The sequence below is a fragment of the Erpetoichthys calabaricus genome, chromosome 17, assembly GCF_900747795.2.
Source record: "Erpetoichthys calabaricus chromosome 17, fErpCal1.3, whole genome shotgun sequence".
In the NCBI taxonomy this organism is placed as follows: domain Eukaryota; kingdom Metazoa; phylum Chordata; class Cladistia; order Polypteriformes; family Polypteridae; genus Erpetoichthys; species Erpetoichthys calabaricus.
The window spans coordinates 17458708-17483405 of NC_041410.2; the positions used below are offsets into that span (position 1 = coordinate 17458708).

The window sequence follows — 24698 nt, forward strand, 5'->3', positions numbered from 1 at the left end:
CGGTGAGTGGAGAGAGACAGAACAATCATGGTCTGTCAAACACAAGGTGAGGAGAGGACTTTAGGGTTGATCATGACCCCCTGCTTGCTTCGCTCGTCTACCCCCCCCATCCCTCCCCGCTAGCGCTACGTGCCGTTGTGAAGAGGGGGCTTGAACGCACCCCAAGGAGACACGCTCGTTCCTCCAAAACCCCTCTTAAACGGTGATACAACGGGAAACAAATAACAGTTGTTCTTTTACCTCCTCTTTGCTCGATCGTCTGCTGCTGCTGTGCCATATGATCTGCATCTCATGCGGCACTTCGAACGTTTAAAAGCCTGCACAGCAGCTGTCCTTTTGTATCACTGCCTTGTCTCTCTTCTCCCCCAGACATCCTCAAACACTATTCGATCTCTTTTCGCTGTTCCTTTATATCACTGAGTAATAATTTCCGTTTTTTTGCGCTAATGCGATCTTTACTCTCACTTTTTTGAGACTTTCAAATTTTCCTACTTCCATTATCTCTAACCTGCTATTCATGTGTATCACGGGACTTGCTTCCAAAGTATGACACAACTTGACCATCTCGCGGGATGTCTCTCTTCAGAAGATCATGTCTCGTCGCAGGAAAAAAGTCTCGTATCGTCGCAAGATTTTTTTTTTTTATAATACAGAGACGGGTCAATTAAAAAATGAAAAGATTAATGGATGATGACAATGTTTCTGCTAAAACATTAACCTGGGAAAAATTCACCTTTATCTTTTGTGAATGTTTTTGATTAGGATTTTATTATTGCTAAGTTCCATCATGTTGCTTTGAATTCTGTTCTTGTGTACCTTTATAAAAGGCTTGTTATAAAAGAAAGTTATAAAATAAAGGCTTCACAGCTCCAGGAGATGGAGTTCATGGCGGTGTGGTTAAACACTGGACTCTCAGCCCCAAGCATGTTGGTTCAGTTCCCACCTTTAACTCACTGTGTGACCCTGAGCAAGTCACATGACCTGCCTGTGCTTCCGCTTCAGTTCACTTAAGTAGTTGTATCAAGTGTCCGTATGTGTAAAGTGCCTTGGGATGGCGTATGCTATACAGTGTATACGAGGGGGAGTCAAGTAAGTTAAAGTTAGAAAATGGGATTTATTAGAAAATGGAATAAACCTGAACAAAACTGATCATGTCATTACTCAGTGTAGTCGCCATCCTTCTCAATGCACTTGCGCCACCTTCCTGGCAGTGCCTGTATTCCAGCAGAATGAAAGGTTTGGTCTTTGTCTTGTCGTGCACCCGAGTTATTGTCGACACTCTATTGCGAGGGGTACTACAGTCACCAGTGCAAATTACTGTGACTCGCTGGAGACCAACATGAAGCCTGCTATTTGATCCAAGTGGCAGGGACTGCTGTCTCAAGGAGTCCTTTTGCTGCAATTTATCTATTTATTTACTAGGGGGTTACCCCCTGCTCGCTCCGCTTGCCAACCCCCCTGACCTGGCCACTTCATGTCTCTGCCGCTCACATTGTGAAGAGGGGGGCTGAACGCACCCTAAGGTGATGCGGTTGCTCCTCCGACACCCCTTCTTAAACGGTGATACAATGGGAAACAAATAGTTTTTTTTTTTTTACCTCCTCTTTGCTCGATCAGCTGCTGCTGCTGCTGCCCTGCCATGTGATCTGCATCTTGCACGGCGCATCGTACATTTAAAAGCCTGTACAGCAGCTGTCCTACTCTTTGTCTTTTATTTCCGGCCCCGGGTGTGGTTAAATCTGTTGGCACAAAGTCTTGTCTCATGGGACGTGAGTTCTTGATATTTTTTAGTTTATAATTTAAAAATGGAATAAGAGTCTGAAAATCTAACAACATCACATTAAAGGTCGATAAATTCTGAAAAGAATGACACCAAACATATATATGTAGGTTTTAAAATAAGCCCTATTTAAAGCGTTTTTGGAGAATCAAGGAAATAACGACACCCTTGACCAAGCAGGGAAATGCAGACAAACCAGTTAAATGATGACTCGCACGTATAATAATTCATATCACTCAGCCATAATGTTATTTTGTGCGTTTATATATTGTAATTTTCGTGGATGTAACAATCATATTAAACCTCAAAAGTGTTAGATATGACATACAGACTGTGCTTTTAGTCCCATTTTAAGAGGGCCCATGCTGCGTATTTGCACTAAAGACCTCTTTTGGTTTTTCATCAATTTATATTGACTACCTGTGGTCACTTCTCAGGAAATATTTCAGCCAGGCATGCCACATTTAACAATCACATACTGACCTTCATTTTGGTGACAGACATTAGTGTGTTGCCTGACAGAGCCGATTCTGTACGAAACTTTAACAGGTATTGAGAGTTCAGCTGCAACCACAACCCTTTGTTTTTCTTTGTTGTATTCTATTGTGGCACATAAAACATGAAACATCAGACAGACGAGTTTTCTCTCTTATTTCTGAGGTCCAAAACACCAGCATTTCTTATTCCACGTTGCTGCATTAGCTGAATTGTACTTCCAGATGAGCAGTCATTGGTGGTCAGCTGTCATGCTCACAAGCCCACCTCTACTACTGAAGACAAAATGAAGCATTTTTCGATTGTTGTAGCGAGTCACGGACTACTTGTAGTGTGTCAACGGGCATGTCACATCGCACAACTGTCTTAACAGGAATCATACTGCTGTGACATGGCTTTAATGGGCGTTAAGGACGTTCTGCAGCAGGCAGACAGAAGCAGTAACAGAAGGACCAGGCAGAGGGTCATACAATCGCAAAGGCAAACAACCCAAATGTTGAATGATGGCACCACCTGAATTCTCCTTGTTTAGTTCTCCTGCCCCCGTCATGTGACTTTTGCATAATACGTGTTGCATAGCAACAGACACAAATGGGCGGACTAGTAGTCAAAAGAAAACAAGGAACTGGGACAGAGGCACAACGGTCAGGGCTTCTGCCCCACATCATGTGACTGTCTCCTAGCAAGTGTTGCATAGCAACAGCCACAAATAGGAGGAGTCAGGAACCAAATGCAGGCTACATGGAGGGAGACCTCACAGTTACTTTGTTTTGTGCTTCATAAATACTTCTGGAGATGTGTTTGGTGAAAGGTGTGATTTAAAATAAAGTTTACTGGATTGATTAATAATAGAAAATCCGTGCAGAGTAAGTCTGAAAAAACAGATAAAAAGTTCAAAGTTGTTCCTATACGTTTTTTTGAATTTTTCCAGACAGTCCTGTTTTGTATGCGTGGAGTGCTCTTTTCCTCTTCCTAAATATCTCCATTATGTAGCAGTTTCACATTAAAAGTAAAAAAAAGAACAGCTGTATTTTTGTCAAGGACTGGCACAGGTGTGCTAGTAATAGTCCTTGTTAAGCGGGTGTCTCTTGGGAACATTGCCCTACTGCTGATTTATACCTCAGTAGGTAGCTGTTCAATCAGCTTCACATCTGAGTACTTGTAGAGCTCAATCTGCTTATAAGTGATCATTTGTGACATTGGAACAATAAAGTGTCCTTGTAAAAAAAATAAAAATAAAAAGCTACTACTTGTGTCTTTGAATTGAGGGTATTAGTACTTGTTTCTGTGGCACCTTGTTGCTGCCAAGCTGCCATTAAGCATTACCATGCAAGTCGAGACGAGAGCGTTTCTGCTACCAACAAGCTGTCCTGTCTTGTCAGGTAGCCTCGTCGCTCGAGGGCATTGCATTGCCCCAGATACAATATTTAATAACATAAAAATAACTTTATATCTTGCATTGTTTGTGCTGTGCCAACCCAATGCCATCTGTGTCCACTTCTAGTGGGGTCCACCTATGGTGTATGCAATTTATGCAAAGACCTGATTTACCTTTGAAGAATTATGTTCAATATAAATGGTCCACAGATTAAATCCGGAATAAAATAAAATAAAATTTTGTAAACCTACCTATTTCTTCATGCAGCAGATGCAGAAGAGTGTTTTACTATCTTTAATGTCACTCATGTCAGACTATAGTGCATCTTTCCTGATTGATTCAAAGATGCTTTGTGTACCAGAACAGGCAGGAGACAAATTTACACAACAACAGCATTAATTTCTATTGCATATTTTCATTCAAATGGTGTAGCTCAAAATGCTTTACAAGATGAAGAAAGAAAAGTTTATATGAAACAAAAATAAGATTAGACAATGCTAAGTAACAAAGAATAAAGTAAGGTCAGATGGCTAGGAGGTCATAAAAAACAAACAAAAAAATAACTCCAGATGGGCCAGAGGGAAAAAAAAAAACAAAATCTGTAAGGGTTCCAATGCCATGAGAGACCACCCAACACACACTTGGCATTCTACCTAACATCAATGATCTCAATCAGACCCCATGACTTTCAAGATTCACATGGAAGAATTAGACGATGATGGTCATGTGGACCTCTGGGCTTCAGTCCATTAATGTAGGAACTGCATGGTGCCCTGATCAGGTGGTGGTGGCGCAGATCGCCACCACAGAAAACCAGAAAAAGAATAGCAGAGAAATTAGGGGTCAGTACGGATTGAAGAGCCATGATAAAAATGATAATTCAATGCATACACAGAATATCAGGAGTATTTTAGGAGTTTAGGAGTATATTAGGAGTTTTTTTAAGTGCTCCACCATATTAGTCTGGCGAATTTCTCTCGGTAAACTATTCCAGATTAGAGGTGCATAACAGCAGAAGGCCGCCTCACCACTTCTTTTGAGTTTAGCTCTTGGAATTATAAGCAGACCATCATTTGAAGATCTAAGGTTACGATTTGGAGTGTAAGGTGAGAGGCATTCCGACATATAGGCTGAAGTGAGATTATTGAAGGCGTTGTAAACCATAAGCAGTATTTTAAAGTCAATTCTAAATTGCACGGGTAACCAGTGTAGTGACATCAGGACTGGTGTGATGTGCTCAGATTTTCTTTTCCTAGTTAAGATTCTGGCAGCTGCATTCTGTACCAGTTGCAAATAATTGATGTCTTTTTTGGGTGGTCCTGAGAGGAGTGCATTACAGTAATCTAGTCGATTAAAACAAAAGTGTGAACTAATTTTTCAGCATCCTGCAAAGTTATAAGGGATCTAACTTTTGCTATATTCCTTAAGTGAAAAAATCTGATTAATATGTGATTTAAACTTTAGGTCAGAGTCAATAGTTACCCCTAAATTCTTTACTTCCGTCTTGACTTTTAAGCCTAATGGGTCTAGAGCCAAAACGGACAGACAGAAAAATACCAAACTTGAAATGTAAGCCTATTATGAGATGTGCTGATTAGTTTTTGAGAAAAAATCATGCAAGAGAAAGAGGCGCTCTAGAGGAACCATCAAACACCATAATTCTGCAATTATTTAGGAATTCTTCTCATCAATTGCTGTCGTAATGACCTATTTTATGATCAGAAAAGTCAGCATCAGAACGGTAAATAATGACTGAAACATTATAGAATAGTTCAGGTAACTTTGTTCCTGGGGTGCCAAGCCTACTGACGCTCATGTCCAAATTTCTTTGGTTACACTCCTTCAAACAAGATGGACTATCAAGTCTGTTTGTTTAGCTAACAGCTAAGCTGTTTAAATATCTCATCCAGAAACTTAAAAGCCATCAAGGTAAGTCATTATGCTCATTGTAGAGCAAAAATAGAAGGATATGAGCCATTTAAGGGTGGAAGTATTCTTCTTGAAGAGCCAGAAGAAGTCTCTGCTGTGACTTCTTTACCAACTCTGTGGTGTTAGCGCTCCAAGTCACGTCCTCCTCCATGTGCACACCCAGGAACTGGAAGTCCGAGACCCTCTTCACACAATCCCCACCAATGAAAAGAGGCTAAATATCCATTTCCTTCCTCCTAAACTCAATGATCAGCTCCTTGGTCTTGGTGGTGTTGAGAACCAGATTGTTGTCTCTGCACCACCCGGATAGCTGTCCACCTTGTCCCAATAAGCGGACTTATTCCCCTCCAGAGATGAGCCCTACTACGGTGGTGTCATCCGCAAATTTGAAGTCATGTGTATAGAAGGTAAAGAGAAAGAGGGCTCAGCATGCAGCCCTGTGGAGAAGCAGTTCTGAGGCTCAGGGCTGAAGAGATGAGGGGGCCTAATCTTACCATGTGAGAATGATCGGAGAGGAAATGCATAATCCAGAGGCAGATGGAATGAGATGTCCCCCAGTCTGTCAATTTGGTCACCAGTCTATGAGGATGAATGGTATTAATTGCAGAGTTAGCATAACTCCGATTCTTCTCCAAGTTGGTTAGGACAGCATGGAGAGTTGTGATTATAGCATCCTCTGTAGACCTGTTTGCCCAGTAAGCATACTGGTGTGTGTCTGACATGGGTGGTAGGCTTGAAATGATGCGAGTTTGGACCACTTTCTTAAAGCACTTCATGATGACAAGTCTAAGTACCATTGGATGATAATCATTCAGGCTGCTAATGGTCATCTTTTTAATTGCTTCTGCAAAATATCTAGATGATGAAGACGTTGTCTCAACATAAAGCCGGTGTCTCCCATCTTGTATTTATAATTGACGTTCCTTTTGGCCTAACGCAGTGGTTCTCAATCTGTGGGGCGGGCGGCCCCCCAGGGGGGCACGAAGTAACAAAAAGGGGGGGCGCGAAAATGTGAAAAAAAGAAAACAAGAATCAAAAATATAAAAAATACATCTATTGAAACCAAAACAAATTAACTTAAACTACATTGTGATACTAGAAAAATAAGTATAGAGTTAGATAAATGTGGATAAAAGTTAAGTAGGTATAATAAAATATGCATCTATGATATATCATTAATTAAAAAAGAACAAATTGGTATTATTGGGCTCCTTTCAAAAAAACGTTAGGGGAGGCGCGATTAAAACTGTTATGAAAACTCGGGTCACAAATACTTAAAGGTTGAGAAACGCTGGCCTAACCTGTGGCATAAACTGCATTTTCCAAGTGTGTGTCCAGTTCTGCCAGTGCTTTGATTTTAGTATATTCCTCAAATTTCACAAGTTTACTGACTGCACCAAAATCAACGTCATGAATGTAAATTAGAAAATGTTACGGTCCAAGGACAGACCCCACTGATGACCCCACTCCACATGGAGCATTCTCCTCTTATCTGTACACTTTGTTTCCTACCAGTTTCAACAAGTACCCCAAGTTTCAAACCATTGACGTGCCATCTGAACTCAAGATAGCTATTTATGACAAATTAGGCCCACCATTAAGTTGATAAAATGTATTAACAGTGAGAATATTCTGAAAAATCACAATTAGCTGTGTATGTGAAGTATAGGTGGTCTGAGGACAGCCTAGCAGGAAAAGCTGCTTTTTGTAAAATGTCCAAAATGAAAATACCCAGAGGCGTGTCAACTGTGGGGTTCGATGGATTAGGATATGGAGATCAACTCAGACTTTAGCGTTAAGCCCCCATCATCAGACCCCATTTACAGTAAGCCTGAGCATTTCTTTTAGCCTTCATCACTGTCGTTGGCTTTTTCAAAGGTGGCTGAACGCTTTTAAGCAGTTTCTAGTATTTTAGTCATTTCGGAGAAGTAGCTTTTATTGGTCTGGTTTCGATTTATGTCTTGAACCTTAAGCCATCGGGTTAGGCTCAGCTGGATTATGAGGAGGTGGATGGAGAACATAATTTCTTAAAAATAATTAAACGCATTTCTGGCAGGTAGTCATTTTGCAAGTCCAGAGTGTGATTCAGCTTTTAGAGATTTGCAATTAATAGAAATTTTAAATCAGCTTTGAATGATTTTTAATAATATCGTTGCATGTAATATGCTATCGCACAAAGGTGGGCAGTTAACTTGTCTGTGCAATTTTTAATTTTTTTTTTTACGTTCCGGTCAAGCGCAACGTGTATTACGTCTGTTTAGCCTGATGAATGAGTGAATGGATGAATGACTCGTGCCTGAACAGTTTAAATAAAATGTCACTTTGATAAATACATTTTCCAGTATGTTCTGTAATGCATAAATATGTCAGATTATTACATATGAGTAGTTAACTGCATTCCACGGTACTCGGTAATGTTCACGGGTTAATGGAACTGAAAATGTTTGCTCACAGAGATAAATAGTCGTTCCCGCCAGCTTGATCCTAAGAGAGAGAACATGGCTGTTGGCCGTCCCTCCTTCTTCACTAATTGGCTAAGTGGCCTGATGAGCATGGCGGATGTCAGCTGCTTAGACAAAACATTTTTTAAATATGGACATGCAGTACAGTAACGAGATGATCGTAAATGGGAAGGTCGTGACCGGTGTGGACGTAGAGAATGATGCTGTCTGTGTGTGATCAATGAGGCACGAGTGGGTTTGTGGAACTCATTTCAAGTACCTCGGTGAACAAACCTTATCTTTCTGTCAGCCGAAAGTTGCACCTTTTCACATCAGTTGATCAAACACAAAGTGGGACGACATGCACTGGTGAATTATCTACCTTCATAAGATATTTGAGGTAAAGTTTCAAATGCCCGGGAATATTAAAGTATAATGGTGCAGCCTGTTTTTTGATCCGATGGACTCAGCTACAGCACAGGTTACTAACTAATAATAATTCTTATTCGCATTTCTATAGCGCTTTTCTCACTACTCAAAGCGCTCAGCAATTGCAGGTTTAAGGGCCTTGCTCAAGGGCCCAACAGAGCAGAGTCCCTATTGGCATTTGCGGGATTCAAACTGTCCAAGACACTCCGACAATATTCACTGCATAGTGAATATTCTTATATATTATTATATATTATTATATTCTTCTTCTTTCGGCTCCTCCCGTTAGGGGTTGCCACAGCAGATTATCTTGTTCCATATCTTCCTGTCCTCTGCATCTTGTTCTGTTAAACCCATTAAGATGCAGAGGACAGAAAGATATGGAGCAAGATGATCCACTGTATTGTTGTCTGCATATTGACTTGGCAAAATTTTACACCGGATTCCCTTCCTGACATAACCCTCTCCATTTATCCGGGCTTGGGACCGGCACGAAGAAACACACTGGCTTGTGCATCCCTTGTGCCTGGGTTTTTTTCCCTTTTCTATTGATGAGTTTAAATACTTGGGATCAAGTACAGAGTAATGGGAATTGTGGAAGAGAGATGACAAAGAGAGTGCAGGCAGGGTGGAATGGGTAGAGAAGAGTGTCAGGAGTGATTTGTGACAGATGGGTGTCACCAAGAGTGAAAGGGAAGGTCAACAGGACAGTAGTGAGACCAGCTATGTTATATGGGTTGGAGACGGTGGCACTGACCAGAAAGCAGGAGACAAAGCTGGAGGTGGCAGAGTTAAAGATGCTAAGATTTGCACTGGGGGTGACAAGGATGGTCAGGATTAGGAACGAGAACATTAGAGGGTCCGCTCAGGTTGGCCAGAAAGGCGAGATTGCGTTGGTTTGGACATGTGCAGAGGAGAGATGCTGGGTATATTGGGTGAAGGGTGGTAAGGATAGAGCTGTTAAGTAAGAGGACAGGAGGAAGGCCTAAGAGAAGGTTTATGGATGTGGTGAGTGAGGAAATGCAAGTGATGGGGGTAACAGAACAAGATGCAAACGACAGAAAGATATGGAAGAAGATGATCTGCTTTGGCAACCCCTAACAGGAACAGGCGAAAGAAGAAGAAGAAGATATTCTTTATTGTGTAGACCACAGTAGCACTGGAATAGGATTGGCCCAGCACTGACTTAGCAGTGGAATAGCCAATAGTTGGAAGACAGCTTGATGGCCGGGGTCTCCTGGACTTTGAACAAATCCAAATCCTATTATGTGACATCATCAAACTGGTGAGGAAGGCAGGCTCTATTGTTGGCATGGAGCTGGACAGATTGATATCTGTGGCAGAGTGACGGGCGCTGAGCAGGCTCCTATCAATTATGGAGAATCCACTGCATCCACTAAACAGTATCATCTCCAGACAGAGGAGCAGCTTCAGCGACAGACTGCTTTCACCGTCCTGCTCCACTGACAGACTGAGAAGATCTATCTATCTATCTATCTATCTATCTATCTATCTATCTATCTATCTATCTATCTATCTATCTATCTATCTATCTATCTATCTATCTATCTATCTATCTATCTATCTATCTATCTATCTATCTATCTATCTATCTATCTATCTATCTATCTATCTATCTATCATCTACTGTTGAATTCTGCTCTGTACTTGTACTATTTCTTTTGCACTATTGTATTGTATTGAGCACTGCAGTGAGCTGGTGCCCTGCCCGGGGTTTGTTTCCTGCCTTGCACCCTGTGTTGGCTGGGATTGGCTCCAGCAGACCCCCGATTACCCTGTAGTTAGGATATAGGGGGTTGGATAATGGATGGATGGATGGTATTGTATTAGGTATAGGATTACTTGTGTTCTGTTCTGTGTATTGTATTCTGTTTGCCCCCTTTTCTTGACACCCACTGGCTGCCCAAACTACCTGGAAAGGGGTCTCTCTTTGAACTGCCTTTCCCAAGGTTTCTTCCATATTTTTTTCCTGCTAGGGTTTTTTTGTTTTGTTTTTTTCCTTGTCTTCTTAGAGAGTCAAGGCTGGGGGGCTGTCAAGAGGCAGGCTAGACAAAAATAAATTGTATTGTATTGTACTTAACCAAAATGCCTCATATCCCATACACTTAGCACTCTGTGGTCAGATACGCTGCTTCAGTTTAGCACTACTTCTCCCTTCCCTTTTTTAACCTTCAGTAACAACACAGGCAGGAGAAAGAGCTACACTTTTAAATGTGTATCATAGGTAATAAAGTTTATAATAACTAGTGCCATGCAAGCAAATAGAAGGGGGCTTTTAAACCAAGACCAGCCATGTTGGTGTTTCTGTCTGCGTCTCTAACAAACGTGAGTCCCTCAGAACGGAGTCCGAGTCGGCTGGCACCTGAGTTTTGTTGGCTATTATTTTTTGACTCGATGACATCTTGACGCTCTCGCGTGCAGCCACAGTAGCATTTTCCTTCCAGAAATTCTCTGACTAGAATAAAGCTCTCTGATCCCTTTTATATATTCCATTCCTGGAGAACTTTTGAAGGGGTATGTTCATGTTTCATAAAAAAGACATTTAATGAAATCTCTGAAGGAAAAGCCATATTTATTCAAAGGATAAGCTTTTCTTATGCTGATACTAGACAAACATTTTGCCTTCATCCATCCTTAAGAGGAGAATTACATGAAAGATTCCAACCGAGTGTGACCAGGGTGGATGATGTACAGGATTAACGTGACATAATTCACTACAAGCAGAGAAGTCATGGTGAGCGAATGATTATTTTATCTTGTATATGTCAGCCTTATAACTCATTGCCATAGCTAATAGTGGTAGCTGGAAAGTCATTTGGAGTATTTGATCAAAGCTCTGCTGTCTGCATTATAAACAGAAAGATTTGACAGCACATTCAAACCCTCTGAGCCTGGCCAGAGTCCACCATCAGGGTGACTTGGGCACCCTGCTGAAAAAGCTGAATAACTGGAAAGGTGACGGACAGACACACAGACACAGCTATTGCAGTAGGTGCTTTCTGTGTTATACGTATACGTAAACACACTAAAAAATATGGGGGTTTAGATATCAGAACCTGGACCAATACATATCAGTCAGTGGTTCTGACTCACCAAGTAATGTTATACCATCATTTGGGATCAAAATGGGTCCATCTTTTAACTTTCTCGAATACATAGTATAGAGAAAGTATAGGGATCATGAAAAAATGCAACCTCAAGATTTTGATGAATCTTGATGTTTTAGACCTTCTTGAGACCGAAAATACAATTTTTGAAATTATGTCTATCTGTGTGTAAACTCAATAACTCGAAAACACTTTGACCTTGGTCAATGAGACTTTGTACACCAGCTTTATATCAAAAATAAAGTATCCTATCAACTTTTGGGCCACTTCTGCAACCGGATGTGTACTTTAACTGAAGACTTTCATGAAGTTTCAAGTAAACTATGGTTATAATTACAGATTATTCATATCCATCTTTTATATTGTGCCTTTCATATCTATCTATCTATCTATCTATCTATCTATCTATCTATCTATCTATCTATCTATCTATCTATCACAGAAACAAACTTTTTTTTTCAAACCACAGTTTATTTCAGACTTATGAGAAGAATTGTAAAATTTTTAAAACAACTTAAAACCATAAAAGTATTCTTGGTAGTTTTTCTGGGACAAGTTGACACCACTCTTGCCTTGCCTCATTCAGTAACATTCAAAGGCATTGTCGTCAGAGCTGCTCTCTGACAGTGGGTGGATAAGCTCCATTCTGCAAGGATCTGAAAGACAGAAGAGCCCATCTTGGGAAACACTTCTTGTGTAACAGAAACAGCCACTTATGAAAACTTAATAACATGAGAGATGAGATTTTCAGGAGCAGCTGGACTGTCACAGCTGATTCTGTGTCAAAGTGATTTAAGTTTCTTGCAGCAAAAGTACCCTATGAAAGGAAAACCAGCCTTTCATATCTATCTATCTATCTATCTATCTATCTATCTATCTATCTATCTATCTATCTATCTATCTATCTATCTATCTATCTATCTATCTATCTATCTATCTATCTATCTATCTATCTATTGTAGCAGTAGAGGCTGTTATCGACCTCTCGAACCCTCAGGTACCACACCAAACACCAGGTAACTGTACAATTTTATTAATTTTATTAATTTTATTTATTAATTTTAAAATATTATTTATTTTATAATGATAGATAGATAATGTGAGAGGCACTATATAATGATAGATAGATAGATAGATAGATAGATAGATAGATAGATAGATAGATAGATAGATAGATAGATAGATAATGTGAGAGGCACTATATAATGATAGATAGATAGATAGATAGATAGATAGATAGATAGATAGATAGATAGATAGATAGATAGATAGATAGATAGATAGATAGATAGATAGATAGATAGATAGATAGATAGATAGATAGATGCTTTATTAATCCCAAGGGGAAATTCACATACTCCAGAATACCGTGCACTAAGCACCCTCCACGCCACACTACTCATACAATGATCAATACTCCAATTAAACACAATTCTCTCTCTCCTCTGCTCCCAGACACTTAGCCACCCTACCTCCCAGCTCAGCTCAATGTCTGGGCTTTCCCAGCATCCTTTTATACCCCCTGACACAGAAGTGGTTCCTATCCAACAATCCACAAGTCCTCATTACTTCCGGGTCAGAGTAAAAGTCCTTTTCTTCAACCTGGAAGCACGTTGTTTCTCCTGTTCATGTGACCAGGACGTACTTCCAGGTTATAGAGCACATAACAGTCTAAAAGCCTCCCTACAGCGGCTCCTGGTGGCCCCCATGGTATCCAGCAGGGCTGCGCATACAAACTACAAGGTCCATGAGGCCCTGCTGGAATTCAGGGAACCTCCATGCTGTTGGGAGAGCTCCACCTGGCGGCCTGGAGATGTGGGCCGGAATATTTAGCCGGCCATCCATCTATCTATCTATCTATCTATCTATCTATCTATCTATCTATCTATCTATCTATCTATCTATCTATCTATCTATCTGTCTGTCTGTCTGTCTGTCTGTCTGTCTGTCTGTCTGTCTGTCTGTCCTTTATTGTTGACAGCTATAGGAAATAGCAGGACAAGACACAATGAAGTGTTAATAATGTAAAGTACCCAACAAAAAGAAGATAAATGCAGGACTTTTGGAACAGTGGATTTGTTCCTGTCTTTTCAGACAGGGCTTCAACAGGCTAGTGTGGCTCCAGCAATCGTGGGTCTGTAAATGGATTCTGACTGCAATACCTGTATAGGGGCGGCGCTGGAAGGGGTGGGGCTTCCCAAGTCCTCCTCGTAAGGCTCCTCCCCCCACTCTAGAGCTGGACAAGTAAGAGAAGTCAGCAGTGCGCACTCACATAATCCCTCCTCGTAGTGCCGTCTTGCTTTGAGCCCCCCAACATACTCCTTGAGTGTGTGTGTGTGACAAGCAGCATAAACAGCCAACATAAATAGTCTCATTTTATCTTCTTCAGTGCAAATGCTACCACATATTGCAAAAGCAGATATTTGAATTGCATATGGTGTCTTTTAAGTTCGGTGCAATCTTGTCTTGTACTGTACTGTACCTTCCACTTTTAATAACTATCACAATGAAAGCACACATTCAGCAGGCTGGTCACGAGACTCCGAATTAGCAGATCCCAAGAGTGTTGCGTTCAGCCCGACAGGATGCCATCAACAGTTCAGAAGCTGGGCAGAGCAGTCAGCAGGTCTTTTGTTTTAGCCAGAAATCCAACCTGAGTAATCTATCTTTTAAAACAAATCTGTTGTACTGCAATGTTCCACCCGTGAGGGAATGGCCACTGATTTAGCTAGTGACAGCATTGTTCTTCTTGCCACTGTGCTTCTTTAACACTGAAAGAGGGGCTTTACAGCTGGATATTGCAGGATTGCATGCCTCCGTTGATTTGGCTGTTCATTTCTTTCTTGCTTTCTTTGTAGTCCAATCCTTGCCCAGAAAATGATTTTATTGCTTCACTTTTGAAAGTAGGCCTCATTTTTATAGACTGCAAACTGAATTTATACACTCAGTAATCTAATAAAAAATGAATGTCAGCTATCAGCACATGTGTCAGCCGCCCAGACCAGACCCCCACTGGGAGAGCTAATTGCTACCCAGATGCATGTGAGGAGCCCATCTTTTCCTGGAGGTGAGATACTCCTTCAGAGCACACGTCCTTACGTTTATTATTCACATGTCTTATTTCTTTAAGCTCTTCTTGTGTGTTTTTGCATTTTTTGTGTGTCTTTCTAATCTGACTACTACTCTAAATTTGGACGACTGTGTCAGGCACTCTATACAAATACACTGAAGTGAACTCAACAGACTGATGTCTTTTCAGGAGAACATCGGCTGACTATTCCCCACTGTTCATCAGAGTCGGTAGCAACAAGTGTGTATATTTCTAATGACCTCTTCCTGGACAATCAACACCAACTCTGTTCTCAGGAAAGGCACAACAACACCTCTTTGTTTTATTTCTGCCGAAACTGAAGCGAATCGGCTTGCCACAACCCATTCTTACCACCTTTTATAGAGGAACTATGGACAGCATTCTGACAGACTACATCACTGTGTGGTGAGGGGACAGCAAAGATTCTGCAGTGTGTAGTGAGGACCACTGAGAGGATCATAGGGGTCTCCCTCTCCTCAATCCAGGACATCGTTCAGACATGCTGTCTGTGTAGAGACTCCGCCATTGTGGAAGACCTCTCTCACCCGTCACACATACTGTTAGAACAGTCTGGACGAGAACAGGCCATTCAGCCCAACAAAGCTCGCCAGTCCTGTCCACTTTGTTCTTCTAAAATATCATCAAGTTGACTTTTCGAAAGTCCCTAAAGTCCTACTGTCCGCCAAACTACTTGGTCACTTATTTCAAGTGTCTACAGTTCTCTGTGTAAAGAAAAACTTTCTAATGTTTGTGTGAAATTTACCCTTAACAAATTGTGTCCCCGTGTTCTTGATGAACTCATTTTAAAGTCCCAGTCTCAATCCACTAGACTAATTCCCTTCATCATTTTAAACACTTCAGTCAGGTTTCCTCATAATCTCCTTTAAAGGCTCAGCTCTTTTAGTTTTACCTCCATAACTCATCCCCTGTAGCCCTGAGTCAGCCTCGTCTCTCTTCTCTGGACCTTCTCCAGTGCTGCTATGTCCTTTTTGTAGCCTGGAGACCCAAACTGCACACAGGACTCCAGATGAGGCCTCACCAGTGTGTTATAAAGCTTGAATAGAACCTCCTGTGACTTGTACTGCACACATCAAGGCGCTATATAACCTGACATTGTGTTATCCTTCTTAATGTCTTCTGAACACTGTCTGACAGTTGATAGAATAAAGTCCACTTCTTCTTCTTTCAGCTGCTCCCATTAGGGGTCGCCACAGCAGATCATCTTCTTCCATATCTTCCTGTCCTCTACTTCTCGCTCTATTACACCCACCACCTGCATGTGTAGCATTGCCAGATGTCCCTTATATACGGGACATGTCCAATATTTGATCATTTTGTCCCCTGTCCCATACTGACCTTTCAGGGACACCCAAATGTCCTGTATTCAATTCATTTTCAAATTTCTTAATAAATATACAGTGGTGCATCCGGAAAGTATTCACAGCGCATCACTTTTTCTACATTTTGTTATGTTACAGCCTTATTCCAAAATGGATTAAATTCATTTTTTTCCTCAGAATTCTACACACAACACCCCATAACCACAACGTGAATAAAGTTTACTTGAGATTTTTTCAAATTTATTAAAAATAAAAAAAATTGAGAAAGCACATGTACATAAGTATTCACAGCCTTTGCCATGAAGCTCAAAATTGAGCTCTGGTGCATCCTGTTTCCCCTGATCATCCTTGAGATGTTTCTGCAGTTTAATTGGAGTCCACCTGTGGTAAATTCAGTTGACTGGACATGATTTGGAAAGGCACACACCTGTCTATATAAGGTCCCACAGTTGACAGTTCATATCAGAGCACAAACTAAGCATGAAGTCAAAGGAATTGTCTGTAGACCTCTGAGACAGGATTGTCTCGAGGCACAAATCTGGGGAAGGTTACAGAAAAATTTCTGCTGCTTTGAAGGTCCCAATGAGCACAGTGGCCTCCATCATCCGTAAGTGGAAGAAGTTTGAAACCATCAGGACTCTTCCTAGAGCTGGCTGGCCATCTAAACTGAGCAATCGGGGGAGAAGGGCCTTAGTCAGGGAAGTGACCAAGAACCCAATGGTCACTCTGTCAGAGCTCCAGAGGTCCTCTGTGGAGAGAGGAGAACCTTCCAGAAGGACAACCATCTCTGCAGCAATCCACCAATCAGGCCTGTAATTGTAGAGTGGCCAGACGGAAGCCACTCCTTAGTAAAAGGTGCATGGCAGCCCGCCTGGAGTTTGCCAAAAGGTACCTGTAGGACTCTCAGACCATGAGAAAGAAAATTCTCTGGTCTGATGAGACAAAGATTGAACTCTTTGGTGTGAATGCCAGGCGTCACGTTTGGAGGAAACCAGGCACCGCTCATCACCAGGCCAATACCATCCTTACAGTGAAGCATGGTGGTGGCAGCATCATGCTGTGGGGATGTTTTTCAGCGACAGGGACTGGGAGACTAGTCAGGATAAAGGGAAAGATGACTGCAGCAATGTACAGAGACATCCTGGATGAAAACCTGCTCCAGAGCGCTCTTGACCTCAGACTGGGGCGACGGTTCCTCTTTCAGCAGGACAACGACCCTAAGCACATAGCCAAGATATCAAAGGAGTGGCTTCAGGACAACTCTGTGAATGTCCTTGAGTGGCCCAGCCAGAGCCCAGACTTGAATCTGATTGAACATCTCTGGAGAGATCTTAAAATGGCTCTGCACCAATGCTTCCCATCCAACCTGATGGAGCTTGAGAGGTGCTGCAAAGAGGAATGGGCGAAACTGGCCAAGGATAGGTGTGCCAAGCTTGTGGCATCATATTCAAAAAGACTTGAGGCTGGAATTGCTGCCAAAGGGGCATCAACAAAGTATTGAGCAAAGGCTGTGAATACTTATGGACATGTGCTTTCTCAGTTTTTTTATTTTTAATAAATATGCAAAAACCTCAAGTAAACTTTTTTCACGTTGTCATTATGGGGTGTTGTGTGTAGAATTCTGAGGAAAAAAATGAATTGAATCCATTTTGGAATAAGGCTGTAATATAACAAAATGTGGAAAAAGTGATGCGCTGTGAATACTTTCCGGATGCAATGTATATATTTTTACTACCTTCTTACGGTACTTAGTTGTAACTTTATAAGTAATTATACTTTCTTTTCTCAGATTCTCTTGATGAAAATAACCCAAATGTAACGAGGCATTGGCTGCCTGTTTTCAACTCATTCAGTTGCTATGGTGGGCTGAGGACGGCGACACTCTTACCGTTTTGCTCTCCAGCCGCACTGCTGTTCAGTTTTGTATCAGCATTGCAACATACAGTGACTGTCAACAAAGTGGGTTGTTACTACTTGCCACGGCCCACTTTTTTTCTAACTGCCTGTATTAAGTAATAATAATATTTCTCTGTTGTCTGTATTATATAAATATTTTCAAATGATTTCACTTTTACAGATTTTTTTTTAGCTTGTATTAAATAATTTTCAAATGGTTTTACTTTTGTTTTCCTCCTGACCCATTAAAATCCTTGCTTTATGTTTTTAACTTATGTCTCTACTTTTATATAATATATTGGTCTGGGTGTGTAGGGGGCATGTATACATTTATACATATATATGGTAATATAGAGAGAGATTTTAAGAGTGTCCCGTATCTCACCACATCCATAAATCTTCTCTTAGGCCTTCCTCTTGTCCTCTTGCCTGGCAGCTCTATATTTATAATAATAATAATTCTTTGCATTTATATAGCACTTTTCACTACTTTCACTACTCAAAGCGCTCAGCAATTGCAGGTTAAGGGCCTTGCTCAAGGGCCTAACAGAGCAGAGTCCCTATTGGCATTTACAGGATTCAAACCAGCAACCTTCCGATTGCCAGTGCAGATCCCTAGCCACAGAGCCACCACTCCTTAGCACCCTTCTCCCAATATTCTCATCATCTCTCCTCTGCACATGTCCAAACCAACGCAATCTCGCCTCTCTGACTTTGTCTCCCAACCATCCAACTTAAGCTGACCCTCTAATGTCCTCGTTCCTAATCCAGTCCATCCACATCACACCCAATGCAAATCTTAACATCATTAACTCTGCCACCTCCTGTCCACTACGACTCTTATATCCTTCTCATAAGGTGGACTCTCGATTTTCCAACCGCCCATTGTGTATTCAAACCTCACATTTTTACTTCCTATGTGTAATACTTTATCATTTATTGACATTAAATTTCATCTGCCACAAATCTGCCCAAGCCTGTCTGCTGTCCAAGTACTTCTGTAATAATTTAACAAATTCCAAATTATCTGCCAGTCCACCTATCTTGGCATCATCTGCAAACCTAACGAGCTTGTTACTCATATTCCTATCTAAATCATTTATATACAGTATATTAAAAATAGCAGTGGTTCCAGCACTGACACCCCTACTGGACACCACTCATAACGTCAGCCAATTCTGAGAAGGTTCCTCACACCATCACCCTCTGCTTCTGTGTCTGAGCCAATTCCGCACCCACCTACACACCACACCCTGAACCGCCACTTCTTTTAGTTTGATGCCCAGCCTCTCATGTGGCACTTTATCCAACGCTTTCTGAAAGTCCAGATAAAGAATATCATGTGCTCCACTATGTCTGACCTCCTGCTGTCAGGTAGAAGATACCACAGCGTTAGGACAGGCATAGCCAGGTCACAGAACAGCTTCTTTCCCCAAGATTTCTGAACTCCAGTTCTATATCCCTATAACATTCCTCCAATTATGTACCACCACTTTGCACTTTAATATGGATATTGAGCATTGTTCAAGCTTTATACTCCTGAGTCTTTTGTCTTTTTTTATTGTACTAGCCAACCCGCGGCGTAACATACGCCGCATAATTATGTATTGATGGGTGAACACTTGCTGAACGACACAGTTGTCCAAATGGGGTGGGTTTGTGGATACCACTGTGAGTGAATGAAAAGATGGACCTCTGGAGAGAGCAACATACAATTGTCCGTGACTGAAAGCGGGATCGTCTGTGACGATGGAGGCCACGCTGGTGAAAGTTATTTCGTCGGTAGGGATAAGTTTCAGCACTTGTTCATTAAGGTGCAGCGAGTCTTCGTTGTTGACGCTTAATATAGCTTGCGTACTGAGTTGTTCCGGTGTCACAGTTGAGAAACACTTTTTTAATGTCTTTTAAGCACAGGGAAAAAAATTAACATGTGAAACATCCGTAATGTAATAAGCCACCAAGAAAAGTAACATTGCAACAATGCACGCTACGATCCGATCGCTGTAAACAGAAGTGAAAACAAAATCGAGGCCGGTGCATTCTTTAAGTGCCTTGTAGCGCAATGGTAGTGCTGCTGTTTTGCAGTAAGGAGACTGTGGAAGATTTTGGGTTTGCTTCCCGGTTTCTCCCTGTGTGGATAGCGCTTTGAATACTGAAAACACCGGTATATCAATGTAATGAAGTATTATTATTCTTATGCGTCCAGCGCTGTCTCTCTCCCGCGCCTGTATGCGTGTGTGTGTCGTTCGCTCTCTCTCGCTAGCTGCACGTGTTCCTGCAGGCATACCAGTAAGTGAATGAAAAGATGGAACTCTGGAGAGAGCAACATACAACTGTCCGTGACTGAAAACTGGTTTTGGCAGATACATGCACATCTTTTTGAAAGTTTGGCCCTGTGCCTTATCAATTGTCATCGCAGAGGCAAATCTAACAGGAAATTGTCTTCGTGTTAAAGTAAAAGGAAAATTATCCGGAACAAACTGTTTTACACGCTGCATACCAACCCGCGGCGTAGTATACGCCGCATAATCACGCCGCTTTTTTAATGTTTTTTAAGCAGAGGGAAAAAATGATCATTTGCAAAATCCGTAACGCCGCTTTCAGTAAGTACAATGCACACACGTTTAATTTGTCAGCCACTTTTTGCCAGCAGTCTTTTCTGGTTTGGGTTGCTTTTGCAGTGTTACCGCTTGTGCATATTAAATCTTGAAATCCTTCGAGTAACTAATTAACTAATACCCACCCAGCTTGTGAGAAAAAAATGTGCCCGTTCTTTCATCATTTTGTTGCAGCCTATCAAAGACTTGCTGATCATGTTTTCTAGACTCAATATACAGTGGAACCTCGGTTCACAACCATAATTCGTTCCAAACCTCTGGTCGTAAACCGATTTGGTCGTGAACCGAAGCAATATCCCCCATAGGATTGCATGTAAATATAATTAATCCATTCCAGACCATACGAACTGTATGTAAATATATTTTTTTTAAAGATTTTTAAGCACAAATATAGTTAATTATTACACCATAGAATGCACAGCGTAATAGTAAAAACATTGAATAACACTGACATAAACACCCAGGCTCCCTGCTCAGCTGCATGGCATGTGCAGTGCATGCGCAGGCTCTCTCTCTCAGCAGCACGCGAGCCTCCCCAGCCATACCCTCTCTCTCTCTCTCTCTCTCTCTCAGCAGCACGCAAGCCTCCCCAGCACCCCCCCCCCTCTCTCTCTCTCAGCAGCACAGGAGCCCCCCCCCCTCTCTCTCAGCAGCAGGCGAGCCCCCTCCCCCTCTGTCTCTCAGCAGCACGCGAGCCCCCACCCCCTCTGTCTCTCTGCTTCGGGCATTTCTCCCCTGTGTAGTGTGTGAGCGAGTGAGGAGAGAGAGAGAGCAAGCCCGTACGTTACAGTGAGCGAGAGCAGGTTCGAAGGCAATGTGTTCCTGTGGTATAGCAGGTCCATAGCTCCCCTTCAAAAGGCCATTTTTAATCAGGTGACTGACAGTAGTGGAGTCAGGCACAGAGAAGGTCAGCTGCAGAGAGAGCGTCTCGACTGTTGCAGGGCCTGAAGCAGGTGAGACGCTAATGAAAAAGAGGCACAGGGCTTATTGGTTTTTAAAGACTGCTTCCTTCATTGTGTTTTAACTTCAATTTTAAAGGATTGAGCGGCTTTCTCTTGCGCTGCCTGTGTGTGCCTCTGTCTCTCTCTCTCTGGTGTTGCCTCTGTGTGTGTGTGTGTGTGTGTGTGCGCGCGCGCCCCTCTGTCTCTCTGGTGCTGCCTGTGTGTGCGCGGCTCTCTCTATCGCGCTGCCTGTGTGTGCCTCTGTCTCTCTCTGGCGCTGCCTCTGTGTGAACCAAGGTTCCACTGAGGTTGACTAATGAAAAGTCAACGTGGCTCATAGCTTCAAGTGTACTGTGGCACAGACAAACAGAAATGACGGCATGTTTCCCTTGGTGTCGCGTCCCAGTTAGTGGGCATGGCTCTGCGAGTTGTCGTCGTATCCAATGGTCATAGAGTTGGTGGGCGAGGCTCTTTCCTACTTGTCGGCAGCTTAGTGAATCCACACCTCTTCCTGCGTGCTTTCATGGGTGTCTTGTTTTCGTGTGCGTGCTTTCATGGGTGTCTTCCCCTTCTGGCGTCGACTTTGTGAATTATATATATATAGATTGTTGCTCTGGCTTTGGTAATGTTATGGTGTATGTCAAATGTATGTTTTTTGCCCTTTCACTGGGGACTGTAAGGAATAAAATGCTCAACCATATACTATGTATGTCAATGATTGACAATAAAAGTTGAGCTGAGTTACCATTTACTGTGGTTAAGGCTGCCTCATGATGGATTACCCGCCGTCCTCCCCCTGATGTGTTTGTGCTGAGCAGTTCCAGATGGAGAAATGAGATGCACAAAGCACCGCTGATCATTGTAATTTGAATGTATGCATCGATGTGTCTGCACTGCTTATGATGCTGCCCTGTTATACTCACTTTGTAGTGACAACAGCTCATTTCTGAATTGCAGGTTTCCTCAAGAGCTTAACATGGGAAAAGTTAGTGCTGACATTATGTGGAGTCTATTTTCCCAAGATATGAAGTATTCCCTGGAAGGTAAGTCCCTTTAATCGAAAATAACCGCTTTCGAAAAAAAGTCAACAAAGACGATAAATATTTTCTTTTTGAAGGATGGTGGCCAACACCATTGAATGCAGGTCTCATCGGGCCTGCAGTGCGGCCGGTGGGAGCTCCTAAGGTTTTGCTGGGTGGGCCAGTAATTAGATGATTTATCAAAGTGGCCGCTGCAGTGTTGCAGAGTACGATTGGTTAGCATGTGTGACTGCGGTGGTCTGTCTTCAGCGATGTAAAGTGTTTATTTCCCTTATTGATTAGCTTGCACTGTGAGTGAGTGAAACAACTTAGCTGTATCAAGATGAAGTGCTTTTCCTACAAATTAATAATAATGGTGCTGAATAAAAACTCCCACATCTTTGCGTAAGACTAATTGTAAAAGGATATGAAAGGAGTGACTGGGATTAATGGATGTATAAGGTTGAGCCGATTCAGAAAGTCTTTGATATCTATCTATCTATCTATCTATCTATCTATCTATCTATCTATCTATCTATCTATCTATCTATCTATCTATCTATCTATCTATCTATCTATCTATCTATCTATCTATCTATCTATCTATCTATCTATCTATCTATCTATCTATTATTGTATAGTGCCTTTCACATCTATCTATCTATCTATCTATCTATCTATCTATCTATCTATCTATCTATCTATCTATCTATCTATCTATCTATCAATCATATAGTGCCTTTTACATCTATCTGTCTAAATCTGTTTACAGATTTATTACAAATAAAAAAAATGAAATCTCCCATAGACACAAGTATTCAGACCCTTTACTCGATTTTTTTGTTGAAACCCCTTTGGTGGCCATTCCAGCCTGGCGTCTTCTTAGGTCTGACACACACACACACCTGGATTTGGGTATTTTCTGCTGTTCTTCTCTGCAGATCCCCTCAAATTCTGTCAGGTTGAGTGGACACCATCAGTGGGCAGGCAGCTGTTTTCAGGTCTCTCCAGAGATGTTCAGTTGGTGGGCTTCCTCCAGCATTGTCCCAAAGCCACTCCTGTGTGTTGTCTTTGCTTTGTGCTTTGGGTCCTTGCCCCTTTGGAAGGTGAACATTGGGACCAGCCTGAGGACCAGAGTGCTCTAGAGCAGGTTTTCATTAAGAGTATCTCTGTACTCTACTTCAGTCAGCTTTACCTGAAGACTGTCAAGTCAGGGTTGGGTAGTGGTGGTTGTTCTTCTTGGTCTCTCAAAGTCTTTCTCCCCTCTCTTCTTCTAGTTACTGCTGGCCAGCATTCTTCTGTTTGTTCACTTTCTTATATGACAGACAGACAGACAGACGTGAAACACACTAAATAACAGATAGATAGATAGATAGATAGACTGATTGATTGATTGTTTTAGCCTTCATTTAGATAATCTTTGTGGGACCTCGGCAGTTGGCAGTGCACTCCCGTGAAGCCAGTCACTTAACGTGACACACCTAGCTACTCACTCCAACTAGTCTGCGACTTTCTCCGACTAAATGTTGGTGTTGTCTGTAGTTGTAGGGGTGGGCTCTGTGGGTGTGAGAGATGACAGCCAATGAATGCTCATCAGGAAGTTCAATTCATAGAATGCAGCGACGAGGAATAAGGAGTGTGGATGTTTTGAACCTTGGAAACATAAGATAAGCTTCTCTGTCTGATGTCTCATGTTTTCTGTATCACAACAGAATGGAAATAAGAAAACAAGAAAAGGGCCAAGATTACGGCTGAACTCCACTGCACCTGTTTACCCCTCATAATGCGTTGATTGAGTCAGGCAGCATGCTATTGGCTTTCCAAAAAAGGGGGCAAGCACAACATTGCTGGAAGGTCAGCACAAAGGTGTTAAATTTGGCATCCCCAGTGGTATTCAGTCATGTAAATTAACTTATTTTGGTGAAAAATATTAGCAACTGCAATCAGAAAGGCTGACGTACCCAACGACTAGAAGTCACATAATGTGACACTGGCTTTAGAAATGAAAGTAAACTGAGCTCAGATGAATGTTGGATGATTAGTCGCCATCTGTAGCAGTAAGCAGGAGACATCGTGATGGGTGAGACATGAAATTTCAGGTTAGACGTTGTGGGGAACAGCCCGGACACAGACAGGCAGACACGTTCATGTCACCCAACACACGTTTATTTACAACTATTACTATTTACAATTGTGCCACACAACCCACAGAC

At 41.9% G+C, this 24698-nt stretch overlaps 1 protein-coding gene across 5 annotated transcripts in view; it reads left to right on the top strand.

The window, feature by feature from the left end:
* LOC114645223 (protein unc-13 homolog C-like) overlaps positions 1-24698 on the top strand; it is a 742812-nt gene that overhangs the window by 536370 nt on the left and 181744 nt on the right. For all 5 annotated transcript variants that reach the window (XM_051920476.1, XM_051920477.1, XM_051920473.1 and 2 more), the window contains one exon: positions 22424-22509. In XM_051920476.1, the coding sequence (XP_051776436.1) occupies positions 22424-22509 (86 nt within the window). The remainder of the gene's footprint in view (positions 1-22423; positions 22510-24698) is intronic.